General features: G+C 52.8%; 1 protein-coding gene across 13 annotated transcripts in view; it reads left to right on the forward strand.

Moving 5' to 3' along the window:
- Positions 1-18,274, forward strand: part of UBE3B (ubiquitin protein ligase E3B) — a 62,752-nt gene that overhangs the window by 44,163 nt on the left and 315 nt on the right. For 12 of the 13 annotated variants that reach the window (XM_027576056.2, XM_027576053.2, XM_027576058.2 and 9 more), the window contains 4 exons: positions 575-757; positions 1,233-1,344; positions 4,353-4,445; positions 5,459-7,654. In XM_027576056.2, the coding sequence (XP_027431857.1) occupies positions 575-757; positions 1,233-1,344; positions 4,353-4,445; positions 5,459-5,650 (580 nt within the window). In that variant the 3' untranslated portion in view covers positions 5,651-7,654. Of the gene's footprint in view, positions 1-574; positions 758-1,232; positions 1,345-4,352; positions 4,446-5,458; positions 7,655-16,013; positions 16,110-16,497; positions 16,633-18,274 lie in introns of those variants that run through there. The other variant, XR_003516905.2, reaches the window with a different exon arrangement.

Genomic DNA, 18,274 nt, shown 5'->3' on the forward strand with positions numbered 1-18,274 from the left:
GGAGGTTTCATCATGCAGCCGTTTTTCTTCCATTTTTTTTTTCTTAAAGATTTTATTTATTTATTTGACAGAGATACGGGGAGAGAGGAAACACAAGCAGGGGGAGTGGGAGAGGGAGAAGCAGGCCTCCCACGGAGCAGGGAGCCTGATGCAGGGCTCGATCCCAGGACTCTGGGATCATGACCTGAGCCGAAGGCAGACGCTTAATGACTTAGCCACCCAGGCGCCCCTCTCCATTTTAAAGCTTACTAGAGGACAGAGTTCTCTCTTAATCGGATGAAATTAAATAAAAGTCCAAAAAGCCGTACTTTTTGTACTGAGAAAGGGTCCTCTCCTTACCTGGGTTTGGGGGAGGAGTGAACACCTACACAGTGGCACCTAGCGTGCCATTCAGGAAGGTTAGCATTACCATCATCATCATCATCGTTGTCCTCACCGTCATTCTGGTGAAGTGCCCTGGTACCACTGGTGTTTTTGTTAAGTGGTCCAGAAATGACTAGACTCATCTTTCAGCCCACTGGTAACAGCCTAGCCTGGCCTCCTAATTCCCACTGTTTTCTCCTGTTGGCAACAGGATTAGCTACATCCATTTGATGGCACATTTTCGGATGCACACCCAAATAAAAAACCAGACAGCTGCCCTCATTAGCGGATTCCGCTCCATTATCAAGCCCGAGTGGACTCGGATGTTCTCAACCCCTGAGCTACAGCGTCTCATCTCCGGTGACAATGCTGAGATTGATCTGGAAGATTTAAAGTAAGGAGCGAAGGTGGGGAGGGGGGTGAAATCTTCAGCCTCCTGGAAAGCAAGCTGCCCCTTGCTGGGCTCCTTCTGTTTCAGAAGCCCACCTCCAAGTGTGCGCCTTCCTGATCACTGGGTGAATCGCTCTGAAATAAAAGATCCCCCACTTGTCTGCCTAGAGACTAAAAAGTGGAAGTAGAGTTTAAGCCGGTGTCAAGGACTGCTGGGCTCTCCAGAGTTCTGGGAAATGGCAGTGCAGGAGCTCTTGTTAGCTCCTATTCGGGAGTCTCAGGGCCGGCTCTTGAGCTCCCCACCATCTTAGCTTCCAGGGACGTGGGTTACGAAGGCGTGAACTTCTTCCCTGAGAAGTTCAGGAGTCACCCAGGCCTGCCAGAGTTGGCTGTGCCACTTGGCTAAGTTCCGTCCCTGCCTGTGTCTGTAAGCACCCATTGGAATGTGTGGCTGAGCCCATTGTCTGCATTGTTTTCAGGAAGCACACGGTGTACTACGGTGGCTTTCATGGAAGTCACAGGGTCATCATCTGGCTCTGGGATATTCTGGCGTCTGACTTCACACCCGACGAGAGAGCCATGTTTCTGAAGGTATTTTATATGTTACCTAGATATGCGTTCATAGATATTCTCATAAACCTAGAGGCCACTTGATGTAATAATTTATACTGGGAAAAAGTAAAATTATCAAGAGGACCTCCTATCATCAGCATATTCTCTCCCCCAGGCCGCCTCCATGGTAGGTCAAGCAGTAAACAGACAGGCTCGGGGTGAGACTGAGTCATGTGGGCCCAGGAGCTGCTGCGTACCCCTCTGCAGAGACAGGCCTGCATGGGCTTGAGCTCGTTGGGCTCAGCACTCCGTCTTCCCCTTCACTGGTGCTGGCCTTGCTCACATCTCGTTTCTTCCTTCCTTATAGAAGCAAATGGTGTTTATTACCTTAAAATACAGACAAGCAAATTTTTTTTAATTTTTTTTTATTTTTAAGTACTTTCTGCACCCAACATGGGGCTCAAACTTATAACCCCAAGATCAAGAGTCACATACTCCACCAACTGAGCCAGCCAGGCGTCCCCAGACAAGGAAACTTTTGAACAATCTCCATTCCTACTCTCCAGGGACTGCCTCTGTGTACCTTTTCCTCAGTGGTGTGAAATATGCAGTACCACACATACAATGTCCCCGTAAAACACACGTGATTGACTAGGCTGATAGCAATGTGTATTTTTGCAAACAGAGTGGCTGACATTAACCAGTTCCCTTATACCGGTGTCTTTAAAGTTGTAAACGTTCAAAACATTCCCTCCGACGACACCGTGTTGTTTCCTGTTACTGACGTTGGCAAAGCCTTTTATAGGACCCTGGATGACATACACACTTGTCTGTGTGTTTGTTACATACCTGTGTATTTTTATAAAGACGGAATCCTCACTTTGCCACCCGCTCTTCTATTTGATATTTTATCCTGAACACTTTGCCATATTCTGGGGGTAGATTTAAGTACCTTGAAATATTTTCCTTTGGACATTTGGGTTTCTAGAATGGTCTCCAGTGACCTTGGTTGTTGAGGCAACATGAACAGTATCACCACCAGTTGAAATGGCAGCAGGTTTTCTTTCTCCTTGGTTTGTCATTCTGAGGAGAGTTCATTCCCATCAAGGAGACCATCACTCCTAGAGGCAGAAATGCCCGGGCCATCCCTACAGGTTTCAAAGGAGTTGGGGTAGGCAGGTAGACATAATTCCAGAAATTCTTTTTTTTTTTTTTTAATTTTATTTATTTATTTGAGAGAGAGAATGAGATAGAGAGAGAGCATGAGAGGGGAGAGGGTCAGAGGGAGCAGACTCCCCGCTGAGCAGGGAGCCCGACGCGGGACTCGATCCCGGGACTCCAGGATCATGACCTGTGCCGAAGGCAGTCGCTCAACCGACTGAGCCACTCAGGCGCTCCTAATTCCAGAAATTCTTAAGAGAATCAATTCTGATTTTCCAGCAGCGCCTCTTATAGGCAAAACACTCCCTGCCGGCCTCTAAAACCGCTCCTCTGCCTCTCCTGGAAAGAGGAGAGAGTCCATGTCTCCTAACTCTGTGCAGTCTGTCCCACACAGCGGGCATGTTTGTGTCTCTGGATAGCCGGTGTCCAGACCCGCAGTTCCTGCAGACAGGCCCCAGAGTCGGGTGGAAGACACAGCCCTCGTACGGGAGTGCACCTGACTGTGCTTGCTTTAGCTGTAACGCGAGCAGATGGCAGCTTCCTGTGCTCTCTGGCCCTCGGCCTCCCGTCCCAGGGGGATGAAAGCACCACTCCCTCCATAGACCAGCCCTGGCTTGCGGCACACAACAGGTCTGAGCGGCCTGAATTGGGATAGGCACGGGCTCTTCTGGGTCTGTCTTCTCATCCTTAAAACGGAGCAGATCACACAGCTTCCGAGGAGTGATGAGGTGAAGCCGGGTCCCAGAGCGCTCAGCACAGTCCTCAGCCCTGCTTTCTTAATAGGAGCTGCTGCTGTGCTTCAGCTGGTGGAAAATAAACTGTACTGGACAGTAACATCGATACTGGGTGTAAAAATGGTTTCTGAAACCTGCCACACCAAAACTCTTTGGACACCATTTAGAACACTGTTTCAGTGGTAACATTTATTATATTAAGACCCAAACACTCAGCTTGCTGTGGAATTTTGAAGCACAGCTGGGTGCTTTAGTAGCAGGCCCGTACATCCCCTGGAGAAGGGAGAGTGTTTGTAGCTCATGTTCAGTTCTAAAACGCAAATGGTTTCTTCGGACTTCCCTCTGCAGGTTTATCACTTGGATTTCTAAGTCGGTCCGAGTTCTCTGTGCAGATACAAGCTAGCACGTATGGGGAAATAACCCAGGTGCTGCCATCTGGGAGAGGCAAGGAATCCCAGGAGTGTAGCTAGGGAGCATGGCTGGCTGCCCATGGGCCCCATTCCGGGTGTCTGGCGCATTGGTGTGCCCCTCAGTCTTGCTGGCGCAGGACACCTGATTGTTGTCTGCATGCTGAGGGCAGATTCGTCTGTCAGGGAGGGGCCCCCAGGAGCCAAGCTCACAGAGACTGCTCTGTGACGCAGCAGGCCAGGGTGCTCGGGGGAATGCACCTGCACACCTCCCCCCGGCTGGCTAGGAAGCCGAGCAGGAAGCCAGGTGCCAGGGGAGTGGGGCCCTCTCTCCTGTGCCACGCGTTGGGGGCACCGCCGTCTCCCTCTACCCAGTGCTCCCATGCATGGCGTCTCTCGAAGCAAAGGCCTGCATGCCAGTCCCACCGAGATCAGTCCCGTGGAGGGGGAGTTTGTGTTGTTCCTGAACTCAGCTGCCCATTCTCCACCAGCCCCTGGGTTGGCACGCACAAATGACTGGTCACATCTGCTGGTGTGGCTTTCATGTGTTTTAACCTTCAAGAACAACACCCTTAAGAGAGACATGAGACGTATACCAGTTCTTGGGCTGAATGCACGGTCTGTGGTCACCCTCCTGTCATACTATGACTGGAGAAAGCAAAAAACATGCAGCTCGCCTGCCAGGGGCCCGTTGCTGAGGGAGCAAGAGCCCCAGTCTGGCCCCTCGATCTGCCTTGTGTTGCAGTTTGTGACCAGCTGTTCCAGGCCCCCGCTCCTGGGATTCGCCTACCTCAAGCCTCCCTTCTCCATCCGCTGTGTCGAAGTGTCAGATGATCAGGTACCACTGCTGGGGGAAGAGTCAGCTGCTCTTGGTGGTGGTTTGCTGTGCCCACTGGGTAGAACCTTTACCTGGTCTGTGTCCGCCGGGCAGGCAGCGCAGCTCCTGGGAGCCAGCTGCGAAGGTTCCACAGCCCTCCAGCCAGGAGAGCAGTCAGGCCCCCAGAGGATGCCCTTGGACTCGGGCTGCTCTTTGGCCTCAGCTCTCTCGGAGGTCCCTTTCTCTTTATTCCCTCAGGAAAGGGTACCTGGGGGTGGTTTTAGTAGCTGGTGGCCTGGCCGGGGCTCCAGGTCTGAGAGGCAGTGTGGGAGGGGGCTAAGGACACTGGCTTAGGAATGGGGCAGGCGAGGGCTTGTGTGCTGCCCCTTCACATCTGGCAGGCCGCTTCATTTCCTCGTCTGTAAGGGGGAACAGATGCCTCCGGGGTTATCATGCTCCGTGGAAGGGGTGCTCCAATAGTAGCCATTGTTCAGCGTCTCAGCCCCTCTCCCCTGCTTGCAAAAACCCAGCGGCCTCTGAGTGTAGCTGCCTCTCTGGATGCTGCGGTCTGGCCTCCACGTCACTCGTGTGACACCAGACAACCCTCAGTCCCCTTACTTAAGGAAGATTGCCCCACATTACAGTCTGCCATGGGCCACACGCTGGCGGGAGGAAATGGGAGGCTGCATTTAGACATGTTTTTGTACCTGAAGTATGTTTACAGTAGTCTGGCTCTTTGAGAATCAGTTAAGCGATAACTAGCAGTTAACCCGAAGGTCCTCTTTCTGAGCGCTTACCTAACAGGGGTCCCCCGTGCAGGACTGGGCTGCTGGGGCTGCTGCTGCTGTGCTCAGCACTCAGGGCCAGGGGCCTCCGTTCCAGGGCGGCCTCAAGCAGCAGTGTGCTCTCACTGGCCTGGCCGTTCTGCTCGGCCCCGAGGCTAGCCAGGTCCTCTCCTGGGTCACCTGCTCTGGCACCTACCCAGGCTCCCTCGCCAGGTGCCTCCCACCCAAGGTTGTGGTGTGTGCTTGCAGGACACGGGGGACACCCTGGGCAGTGTCCTCCGGGGCTTCTTCACCATCCGCAAGCGGGAGCCGGGCGGCCGTCTGCCCACCTCCTCCACCTGCTTCAACCTGCTCAAGCTGCCTAACTACAGCAAGAAGAGCGTCCTCCGGGAGAAGCTGCGCTATGCCATCAGCATGAACACGGGCTTCGAGCTCTCCTAGTTCCCCACTCCTGCCACCTGCCCTGGCCGGCTCCTGGGGTCCCAGGGACCTTCAGCTCCAGGGGGCGGGGTCACCCTGGGAGTGGGTGACCCAACAGGCCGGGTGACCTCTCACTCTCTATAGCCATGAGGCTCCCCTGTGGCCTCAACTACTTGGGACGCACATGATGACTCCATAGCATTCTCCAGGTGACACTGATGGGAAGGGTGTTGAGAATAAACCTCCAGGTTCCGCCCACACTGATCCTTTTCTCCTACTTTCCGGGGTCTGAAGCCCAGGCCTGTGATCACAGAGGGCCTTCTCCTTTTGATAGTTTGGTTTTTTGGTGAGTCTTTTCTTTAAATTTGTGAGTGAGCTGTGCATGAACAAGCCCCAGGAACTCCAAGGGTCCAGAGTGGTTTTCGCAATATGGTCCTGAGTGCCCAAAGCCTACTACGGGTGAGACGCTCTCCTTCTGTTTCTGAAAACTCTCTTCTCAGGTAAGGCCTTGCCAAGCCTCTATGCACTCGACAAAGTCTCTGCCTCCGTCCCGTCCACAGCGGCCTCTCTGCAGACAGGCCCACCTGCTCCTCAGGGAAGCAGAGGTGCCTGCCAGGAAGGCTGCGGAGCCCGGGACGTTCGGGCACTGCCCCCACCTTGAAACCACGCATTCTGTGCGGCAGCGGTGCCCCTCCCCCACTCCTCAGGCCAAGCTGCCAGGAGGCCCCCACTGGCTTGATCCTGTCTTGTGCGTTCACATTGGCATCCTGGCTTGGGGAGAAAAAAATACCTGTTGGCCCTTAAGAGCAGCTCCATTTCCAGAGGGCGCTGGCTGTTCCCCAAAGCCTGCTGATTAGGGGGTAGCTGCCTTCCCCCTGCTTGTTTGCCCTGCTTTTGTCTAGTAAGGAACAAAACACTAGCCGAGTCTCCCAGCCTGTTGGGGCAGTGGCCTCCCCCTATTGATGGTAAAATCCCAAGAAACTTGGGTCTTGCCGCTCATTTTTCCTCAGCACGGGGAACCGGGAGCCCTTTGCACTTGACAGACGCTCAAAGGGCTGAGGGAACTCTGGGTTTTTTGGTTTTTGGTTTTTTTACTTCGTTTTCTCTTCCAACCCGTTGTGCTCCTCTGCCCTCATTCTTCCCCCTTATCATGAGAACTTTATTCTAGATCCAGGGAATTGAGACAAAGCCCATGTCCACGGTCTGTGTTGACAGCCATCAACCCTCACCCCCCTCGTCAAGCTCCTTATGCATCCCCACCACCAAGATTGAAGCCAGGAGTGCCTGGTCCCTCCTCTGCTCTGTGGAGCTGGCTGGGGGCTTGCAGCTTTCTACCAAGCAGCAGAGCACCTTCTGGCAAAAACCTTCATGTTGGCAGCAAAGCGGGCAAGACCTATCTCCATGGCCTCCCTCAGAGGGTTACAGCTGGGTGCCGTGTCCTGCCCGGGCCCAAGCCTGGCTCCCTTAGAGCCCCCGGGCTTCTGGAAAACAGAGTTTGTGTTTTACTTTGATGGAAAGATGGCAAGGAATTTAAAGACAGGAATTTATTATTATTATTTAAGATTTGTTAGTAACCTCTGATTCTGTGGATTTGCCACTTTAAATACTCGACTCCTTTGAAGACCTCCTCAGAACACGCGTGTACGCAGAGCAGGTTTGTACGTTTATGCAGGGGCCCAAAGGACGATCAGCCTGCACAGAGACGTTTGATTCCATCTTGACTTTGATTACCCAAGAATCCGCCAGCTTGGGGGTGGGGAGAGAGTGGCTTCTAAGCACCGACACCAACTTTATCTGTTCTTTTGATGAGGAGGGGTGGTTTGTAATTTCACTTAAATTGTTCTCTCCAACAGCTGGAGATACTGCACTCTCGAAAACACTGCATCTGTACTTTTATGGCTGGTGTTCATTGACACCTCGATGGCTCTTGATGGCTCTAAAAAGTTGTGGGGGGGGGTTGGTTTCATAGATAACCTAGGGATTAAAATGTGATCAGAGGCTTTATTAAATTTGTACTTCAGCACATGATGGCTGTGTTCTGCTGTTTATCTGAAGAAGGAGTGCCTTAGGACCACATGCCTGGGTAGCTCACGAGGGGGCTCCTGGAGCTTAAAGGGCACATAGGCTCCCACCGTGGAAAGACGATTCAGAGGAAAATACAACAGACACTCAAGTCTCAGCGGCAAAGCAGAGTTAGTAGCGGTTGACAATGTTCTATTCGCTTCCAGTTCTGTTTTGAGAGGTAGCACGTTTCAGATAAAGCTCAGGTCACCTCCAGCACCACCCAGGCCCTTGTCCCTCTCACCCACTTTTCCAGAGGCAGGCATCACCCCGGATTACGTGTTTTATACAGTAACGGATACAATAGATGTGTGTTCATTGAAAACCATCCACATAACTCACAAACACATGAAGGCAAATTTTACAGCTACATCGGGGTCTGTGTGGCTTTGCTCCCTGAGGATCGTACTTGCAGGACACACAACCCTGTGTCATTCTGTTCAGCCCACATTTACGCTCAGCAGAAAACCCATCTCAAAACCGGCCCCTTTTTCCAGCTCCACCTTAGTTGGTTTTTGCCCTCATTCGTGGCAGCTGCGGCCTCCTGGGAGTTCTCACCAGCCGTCTCCGGCCTGGAGCCCCCAGAGGGTCGGAGCAGGAGGCTGGCCCGTTGAAATCCAGGCACTCAGACAAGAAGTCCTGAAAGCCTGACGGCCCTTTTATAATAGAATGCCTGGGCACCCAAGAGGAGTTGTGTGTGCCGGGTTTTCTCACGCGGAGCATTCATACCGGCGAAGGAAAAGAATCAACCTCCCCAGATACGCCGGCAGCGTGTGAGACACTCCCACCTAAAAATCCAAAGCCTCGTTCTGTGACATTTTGGCCTTTACAAATTATCATGGCAAAGAGAAAGTTCTTATGACTAGGAAAAACAAGTGGGTTTTTTTTTTAATTTATTTAAACGAAAACAATTTTAGTACACAGACAGAACTTGCAAGTGCCTAAGAATATTGAGGTCGGACACAGTTTGAGAAACACTCCACCATGTTTGGGACTGCAGCAAAGCCATCTGCCGGTCTTTGTCCTGTTGACTTAGCAGACGTCGCGCTGCTAAACATGTGTGGCGGGGTTATGGACAGACCAGTTATCTCTGAGGTTGGTTCATCTGGAGATCCAGGCCTCCCTTAGGCCTCAGACCTACTTCCTGGAAACTTCGTAGGTCAAAGAGCCGCTGAAGAACTGTACTGTGGTTCGTTCGGTGCATTTTTCAAGAAGCCGAGCAAGGGCTCAGGACCACAGAGACGCGTGTGAACCCTCCCTTCCTGGTTTGGGGCCGGGATCGGCCTGTGCCTCCTGAGAATCTCGGTGCCCACTCCCGGGGTGCACAGGGATTACATGGAGCATGTGACCTGCACCCCCTCAGTTCCTGGCACCAAGTCGGCATCCGACGTTAGTCCTCTTCCTACATTTGCTCACCCTGCACTAGAAGAAAACGGAGCTGCCTGTGGCCTGTCCATCTGGCCCTGGCCCAACTTCCAGTAGCTTCTGCTGCCAGTGAGAAAGCATCCGCGGTCTCCCAGGGAACTTCTGCAGAGCAGCGGGAAGGCCCTCTCCCTCCTCCACGCCACGAGGCGTTCCCAGCTGGCGTGGCCTCCAGCCACCTTACTCACACACACACTCCCGGACGCCGGACGGTCTTCAGGGTCAAGATGAAGTCGCTTGCTCATTATGATCATCATGAGAGCTAACATTTTTTACAAGCCTGTGCTTGCATCGCCACTGACTCTGGAGCCTAAGCCCGCGGGGCTCTGAGGGCACTGGACAGAGCAGGCTTGGAGCCTCGGGAACTGGGTTCGCGTCCCAGCTCTGCTGCTCATTGGGAGGCCGGGGACAAGGCCTCTGGCATCCCTGGGCCGTACCTCCCACCATGCAATGGCCTGTGCCAGGCCCTCTGAGGACAGTCGGTGATTCATGGCCAGTGTAACTGTTGCCATTATTTTATTCCAGAGACCTAACTGACGTCCCCTCTGGAATTTGTTTTTCAGACTTCTTGCAAGGAGGCCTCCAGAGGTGTTAACAGGACATCCTGAGGGGCTTCTGCTGGGCTTCACCCTCAGCCGCGGGTTTTTGGCTCCTTTACCTAAGCCCTCACCAGGTCCTGAGCTTCCACCACGCACTTCAGCCCAGCCTCTCCCCCAGCCTGGGACCAGTAGCCACGTTCCCTTCACGGTTTTCCCAGCCCGTGGCAGTTGGGTGGTTTCTGAGCCATAGGGAGACTCAGAGACTTGGGTAGACCAGGATGGGATCTGTGTCATTTTCCAGACCCTCCACCAAGAAAGCCAGACAGCACCCAGTGATGGCAGGAAAAACCCCACTGAAGATGTGACCTGCTGCTCTGACCGCAAAGAAGCCTGCAGGGGAAATCAAAACCTGAGCTTCCCAAACATCCACACGCCCACGAGGCACCAGGGAGATCCTGATTCAGCAGGTCTGGGGGCGCCCAGGGTCCTGCATTCCTGACTCAGGAGTCCGCCACAGCCTGGCATTAAGGCAGGTGGGGTAAGACCCTGAACTTGGCATCAAAAACTGGTTTGCATCAGCTGAGTGACTCTGGACAAGTTTCCAACTCCCTGAACCTTCTTTCCTCATCAGTAAAATCGCCTACAATACTAGTAACCCTCCTGATGACCTCACAGACAGCTCGGGGTGGTGGGGTCACACAGACCCCGGCGCCAAGCCCAGCCCCGCCTCTCACCGGCTGCAGGAGCTCTGACCACCTCTCCCAGCCTTGCTGTCACCCGAAAAACGGGCCTGAGTCATACCCTAAAATGCGTCTTCATGGTAATGGGACAAGTAGTGCTTCTGAGTCAAAAGAGGGGTCATCTGTGTTTAGGGAGAAGGGGGCCATAGAGGATGCGTTCCTTCATCTTCACCTGGAAAGAGGGTTTGCCCTTTGGAGACAGGAAGGGAGGCATTTGGGACAGAGGAAGCAGCCAGACCAAAGGTGAGGTGGTGAGCAGTGGGAGTCACATCCCATCTCACTGAGGGCAGGAATGGGGGCGTCCTACCACAACCAGTGGTTGTCCCCCGGACCTTCGCCACGAGCAAAGCACTGCGCTTGGCCTTCTGCACAAGTTCTTCACGTTCTCCACCCTGGGACCCAGGCACCAGAGTAGAACCAGTCCATTTCGGCGGATGAGGATGTGGAGGTTCAGAGAGGTGGATTCACTTACATGAGACCACACAGCTAGAAAGCACCAGAGGTAGGATTCGGCCCTGGGTCCCTGCGATGACAGAGCCCCCTTCAACCTCCACTAGCTTTGCTGCCGCAGGGAATAATCTGTGCTGGACACCCCGTGCAGTGGGGAGTGCTAGTGTGGGAGAGCTGGGGAGGGTTAGAAGTCGTTGGGTGCAAGCAGAGACCGAGGGGGTTGTGAGAGAGGGGTCCCCAAGGGGGAGTAGGGGAGCCTAAAGTTGAAGGCAAAGAGAGAGGGGGGAGGGGTGGCGCATGACAGTGACGCTTTGTCCTCTTGATACATTGCGTGCTCTGGGCACCTGTACCAAACATCAGGCTCTGTGACCCTCTCCGCAGCCTGCTTGTGTCCCACCCAGGGACTCTGTGCCGGGAAGGGAGTGTCACCTGTGTGGGGCAGTGAGGGTCTGCCCTGCAGCCCGGGTGGCCTTGTCAGCATCACAGATGATGCCTGTTGGACCCGGCAGTTGGCGGGTGTCCCAGCCAGGAGCCAGCCCGGGGAAGCCAGATTGCCTGGGAGTTCGGGCTTGCCTCTGTTCATCCGAAAATAGACACACAGGCTGCGCCAGGTGCTGGAGGCACAGCCAGGAAGAATGGGGACACCTCCCTGCCCTACAGCGCTCACTGTGAGGCTGGCGGAAGAAGTATAACTAATCCAAGAGAGGTGCCTGAGCACATACTGTGATCACGCCCCCTAGAGCCACCCTGTTAGGATGCCCACTTCACAGCCAGGCAAACTGAGATTTGGAGACAGCAAGACCCTTGTCCAAGGCCCTAGAATCTGTCAGTGGCAAAGCCAAGATTCGAACCCTGGTTTGCCATGCACTCCAAAGCCCTGACCAAAGTTGGAGCAGTCAAAAGAGGAGTGGGAGAGCCTTCTGGACGATGGGATCAAGATTGAGCAAAGTCCCAGCAGCTGTTCTGTCTCTTTCTGCATCTGGTGCTCACCCCTGTGCCATCTCCCCTTGAGGGGACTGCTGGAAACAGAATTGCACCCACTTTGCAGGTAAGGCCCTATAACATTTTTTAAGGACTTGCTGAGGATCCCAGAGCTCTCGTCTCCCTGAGTCCTGGCAAAACTGGGAGAGGTGACAATCTCCGGAACAGCACCATTCCCAGCTACAGAGGTAAAAGTCAGAGCTGGATTGGACTGAGGGTGTACCTGAGCAAAAGGGGACCCGCTCTGCTGTTAGCCTGCCTCTACCTCCCCCATCAAAGCTCCCCAGGCAGAGGCAGGCTGCAGGAGTTTCAGGACCCTCCCCCACCACTTCCTTAGCTCCTCATTCCTATCCCAACAAGCGGAACCCTTCTCACCAGGTGAGCCAGAGACCCAAGGAGGACAAGGTCAATGCCCAGAGCGCCTCCTTCGTGCATCTGGGACCATGATCCATTTGGGATGGTGGTGTCTTCTCTAAGAAGGCCTTGCCCCTCAGCCCTCAAACCATGTTAATAATGACGGTGAACTTGCCACTGCTTCCACAGCAATGGCCAGAGTTCCTTGGTCTTTCTTCTGGGCTGGCTGTAGCAGTGGCCCCTGGTGGACAAGCTGGGTGGCTTGTCCTGGCAGGTTCACACTGTGAAGCCATCGAGAACAGTTTCCATCAGCTGGGGTTCTGCCTTATGGAGACCGAGAAGGGATTTATTGGCAGGTTTCAAGGATGGGAGAACCAGAGCTGAGCCAGAGCGGGAGCCAGGGCCGTTCAGGGTCTTAGAGAGCAGACGGCGGCAGAGCCTCTTCGGGACTCGGCAGGAAGGGCTCAGCCCCAGCCAGGAACCCATCCTCGTTCCGATCATGCCAATCTTCAGGGAAAGTGCAGGGAAAGAGAAAAGACTGAGCAAGGCTCTGATGTCTTGCATTTATCCATTCAGTAAATGTTGGGCACCTGCTGTGTGCCAAGCACTAACTAAGCACTAGGGTACAGTCGACTTTGGGAGAGCCAGACACTAACAGGAAACCCATAAGATCATTTCTGATGTGTTGAAAACAAGAGACACCCCCCCCCCCCCATGGAGATTGTATCCCATTGGGAAAAGTAAATCCCCCAGAGGGAATTGAGGCATGACTATGAAGAGAAGAGGAACTGGATGAGGGGGTCCCCAAATATAAATATCCACAAGAGGGTTCCTGCCATTTTTAAGACTTCGAAAGCCTGTTCTGGTGCCCAGGGTGGTGGCAAGGATTTGGGTTCTGGAAGTAGATTAGACTTCATATCTGGTCCCGGCTACTTCCTTACGTGACCTGGGGCAAGTCACCTAACCTTTGCAAGCCTGCAAAATGAGGTTGATAATTCTTCCCACGTAGGGTTGCTGTCAGGTTACATGAGGTCAGACATGCCCCATACCTGGCATATAATGAGCACTCGATTTACTTCCCAGACCAAATACTTGGTCACGTCCTGGGTGTGGGGTGTGGGGATGCATGTGTGCAAGGTGGGTCACCAAGCCTGGTCCTTGAGGTTGGGGGCTATGCCTGTTGACCCTCCAGCATATTCCATTACAGCTTTATTCTTTTCAGTTAGATTGTTGAGTTTAGATTTTTCTTCTTTTTTAGATTTTTTTTCCACTATTCTCTACACCTAATGTGGGTTGTCAACTCACAACCCCAAGATCAAGAGTCGCGTGCTCTACCAACGGAGACAGCCAGGCGCCTTGCCATTACAGCTTTAATATCATTCCTGCCTGCCTTCTAGATAAGATTTACTAAGGTACCTAACTACAGAACTGCCCTTTCTTCCTTGAACCACCCCTCAAAACTCCCAACACACGCTGAAGAAATCCTCCTCCTGAAACACCCCACATTTCCCCAGGGTGTGTGTGCTCTCTTGTTGCAACAAGACCATCTGACGTTGTTCAACTACAGGTGCGCTCTTCGGGGTCTTCAGTGGGAGGGCGCTGCAAACCATAAACTCAAAAATGTCGCCCGAAACAAACTGTTTGCCTCCCCTGAATGCAGCACCGCAGGAAGGGGAGCTGGATCTGGTGCCAAGCACAGCAGGAAGCAACCCCACAGGGAACCGAGAGAAGAAACAGCCAAAGGGATGTAGCTTCTAGGACACCTGCCTGCTGACAGGAGCGGGCGGGGGAGGGACGATTGTGGCAGAGGCTGGGGGTTGGCTGGGAGATGGGAGGTGTCACACTATTTCTCATTGGTCTTAATCTTAACTTTGCATGCTCTAATGTGAAATGTAATTACAGATTCTGAATTATGGTGGCGAGCTCATCAGGGCTGACTCATCAATTAGATTTATACGCATGTGCTCCTCGGAGATCTATGACCCTGATGTGTCACCTCGAAGCTCTGAGAAATCTGTCCTGCCCGTTTGCTGTCTTGGGGAACCGTGGGGTCGAGAGAGCCATTTTGAGGGCCAGCTGGGAAGGACAGTGTGACCACTATCAGGAAGCCTGGAGACCATACGTGCCTCTGAAGTCCCCAGTCTTTGAAATCTGTGAGGGCCTTGGCCTAGGAATTCAGAGCTATCAAATACACATCGGAAACCATGCGAGGCATCACTAATGGATTACCAGCACCTTCTGCTGCATGGGGACCCAGCCTCGAGCTCCTTCTTAACACAGCCTTCCAGGCAGCCCCTACCAATCACCGTGCATTGGCACTTCTTTCCCACCCCTGGGATCAGCCCGTCCACTGTCCCCGCAGAAACATAATCGGGAAAGGAAGCTGAGTTTTGACGCAGAAGCCCCAGGTTGAGTGCTGGTTTTGCCACTTGCTGACTGTGGCACATTGGACTGACTCATCACGCTACCCGCTGGGGTGCCCAGGTGAAGGTAGGGTGGTAATCCACGGTGAAAATCCACATAAGGTAATCAGTGGGAATGTCCTTTGTCTAAATCAAGCCCCATACAAGTTACAGATGCAGCAACCAACAGAGGAGAAAGAAGGATGAAAAGCGGGTGCGATTACCCTCCGGGGGCAATCCTCAATGGGGCTGTGATCAGCTTTCTTCCCTCCTCTGTTGCCCTACAACGGAAGCCAAGCATCCACATTCAGACCGCACGGGAGCTGCGCTCCAGGCAGCCAGCCGGCTCCGACAGAACGACCAGGCACATACTCTCCAAGGCTTCTAGACTTTGGACGGGCCCCGTGGCTTTGGCTACCAGAGGGCAGCCGCCTCTCACTCCAAACATCCCAAGAGAGGTAGATGATTTATGACAGGCATGGCAAGCAATTGTCAGCTTCTTCTCTCTTCTGCACTTAGGTTTATTACACAAGTGAGCCTCTGTCAAATCCAACCCAAATACATTGTTAAAGAAAAGGTTGGAAAACCCAGACAAAAATGAAAGTTAAAACCACCCATAGTCCCATGATTTGGAGGCATTATTAACACATGGAACAGATCCTTGCGTATTTCTTTCCTGTGATGTATATCCACACACCTATTTCTTTTTCTGGAATTAGGTCATTCTGTACTATACCATTGGATAACTGGGGTTTGGTTTGGTTTTGTTTTTTTCCACTTAAAAGATGGATGCCTTTCCATAGTAATAAATAGACACCGTCCATTTCAGTAGTTTGTGCTTCTTAGAGCCCCTTACCGTTCAGTATTTTCCTTATTTGACAATTAGCTCCCTATTGTTGGACACAGCATCCAGTTTTTCACTGTAATGAGCAGCTCTGCCGTGAAAAAAAATCCTGCTGGCTTCACCGATGTATCTTTCCTTTGGAGCAATTCTCGGACACAGAACCGCCAGTCCATAAGGACGCACATTTCCAGGCCTTTCGTATATGTTGCCAAATTGCCCTCCCGCAAGGTTGTCCCTAGCTCCGATCCCCCCAGCAGTGGAGAGTCCACGTTTCTCTCTCCCCGCTTAAGCCTGCAGGTGGAGAGCCACAGGCTCAGAACTCTATCCAGCTGCCGGGTCCTGTGGCCGGACCCCTGAGGGTCCTCAGAATCAAGTTCTTCCTCTCCCACTGGGCAACGCGAAGTTGGCCCAGGAGAGTCCGTAGCCAGGAGGGGGCAGGGTCCTGGTGCCACCTGGAGTGGCCACCCACAGACCCCGACCCCCTTCCTTTCTACCTACACGCCCCGATGCCTTTTCTCGAGGTGGGCTGCCCACACCTTGTGACGGGACAGTGAGCTTTTGAGCTATCATCAACCTTATTTTCCTCTACAGCTCCTACGGAGTTAACAGATGTACGCACGTCTGAGGCAGTCATGCGGCAAGAGACTTTGGGGCCAATCCTTCCCGTTTTGACAGTGTGTAATCGAGGTGAAGCCATAAATTTTATAAACAAGTATAAACGACCCTTAGCAACATATGTCTGTTCGACCCTTCCAAGGTGATCGTAAATAAAGGCACCTGCTTGCTGGGGGAGGAACGTGGGCGCTACAGATGGCCAGTGGTGAGGGCCGAAGGCTCTGTGCCTTGGGAGCATCTGGTGGGGGACAGGTCACCCCGCCACCCCCAGGTCCTAAGTCAGCTGGACGGCTTTCCGCCATTTATTCCATCGTTTCTCCAGCCTGCCTTTGCCCTTATGCCCCCCGCCCCCCCGAACTGGTGCCTGCTTCTCACCCTTCCCCAGAGAGGTAGCTTGTAGCAGGGGTGGTAGGGTCCCCTCCCCCGGGGTTTACGATGCCCTCTTCTCCTCCCCGCCCAGTTCACTGTCAATGGCGGCGGTGGCACCACTGTCCCAAGACGGCCCCCTCCACAGGAATCTGAAAACTGGGGTTCTTGTCCCAGCTCCACTGCTGCTCACAGGGAGACCTCAGGCAGCTTGAGTCACTGTGGAGAGGTAAGAGAATGCTTGAGGCAGACAGATGCAAGTTCAAGTCTGAGTTTGGCCACCGGCCAAAGTGCTCTCTTCCTGTGCCTCAGTTTCTGTGTCTGCATCTGAAACAAAGCTACTGATATCTACCTGAGGGGGCTATGGGGGGGGGAGCGGAGTATGTGCTAATGGCACACGCAAGTTGCTCTCATATTGCTCAACACAGTATTCCTCGTATTGCTCAAGAAGAGCTCAGTAAATGTCAACTGTTTATTAGGATATCATTACAACCATCACATCACCCCAGCAGATCCTGTGTGATTCTGAGCAAGTGACCTCACCTCTCTGGGCCTCATTGTCCTTACCTCTGAAATGGGGAGAATACGTGCACAGACCTCAGTGGGTTCTGAGAAATAAGACACATCAAGGTACACCTAAGCATGTAGCTGAGTGTTGAGTAAATGATTAGTCGTGGTGTTGAAGGGCGTAGAGCCCTGATTTCAAGCCTAGCTCCATCTCCTAGAGCCACGTGACCTCCAAGCTGGGCTGGTTTTTCACCTGTAATTTGGAGATGACAGTGATGTTAATAGTACCACCTTCATGGGCTTTTGGAAGAATTAAATGAACTATTGCATGTAAGGTGCTTAGCAAGATGCCTGGACACAATCCCTACTCAATTTGTGGTCATTATTAATATTTATTTCTATATTCTCTCTTGGCCTTAGTTTTCCCGTCTGTAAAATGGGAGCAGTGATTTCTGAGATCCCTTCTGGCTCTCATTGCTCTGTCACTGAGTACTTGGGCAGCATGGTGTCCCTGGAGCCAGGGCCCCTGGTCTGACTGGGACCAGCCCCCCTGGAGGCCACCTGTGTACCCAGCCTCAGTAAGTCCAAACCAACTGGGGGTGCCGCTTAGTGGTCTTCTGAGCTTCACCCAGGCCTGTGCTACTTGAAAGTGCTTTGAAAAGAAGACACAACAATAGCTACATTTTTTTTCTTGAGCAGCTCCCATGTGCCAAACCCGTGGGGCTTACTCCCTGAACCCTTGGAAGCTGAATCATGAGCCCCAGTCATAAAAGATAAGACTGAGGCTCAGTGAGGTCAAACAATTTACTCAAGGTGGCTCAGCCAGGAAGCAGCAGGGCTGGAACTTGAATTCAAGTCGTAACAACAACAACTATAAAAACAGTTAACTTGAGGGGCATGGGTGGCTCAGGCATTTGAGCGTCTGACTCTTGATTTAGGCTCAGGTCGAGATCTCAGGGTCGTGAGATGGAGCCCCATGTTGGGCTCCACACTCAGCATGGAGTCTGAGGATTCTCTCTCCCTCTCCCTCTGCCCCTCCCACTCGTGCTCTCTCTCTATCGAATAAGTATATCTTAAAAAAACAAAAACAAAACAGTTAACTTGCCAGGGGCCATGCTAAGTCCTTAAAAAAAAAAAAAAGATTACTTATTTTAGAAAAAGAGAGCATGGAGGGGCAGGAGCAGAGGGAGAGAGAGAATCTCAAGCAGTCTCCACACTGAGCACACAGCCTGATGTGGGGCTCCAACTCACGACCCTGAGATCTTGACCTGAGCCAACACCAAGAGTCCGACGCTTAACCAACTGAGCCCCCCAGGCGCACCTGAGTCCTTTTAAGTACTGCCTTACGTTGATCTCTCTTAATG

This window comes from Zalophus californianus, chromosome 14 (genome assembly GCF_009762305.2).
Source record: "Zalophus californianus isolate mZalCal1 chromosome 14, mZalCal1.pri.v2, whole genome shotgun sequence".
Classification (NCBI taxonomy): Eukaryota; Metazoa; Chordata; class Mammalia; order Carnivora; family Otariidae; genus Zalophus; species Zalophus californianus.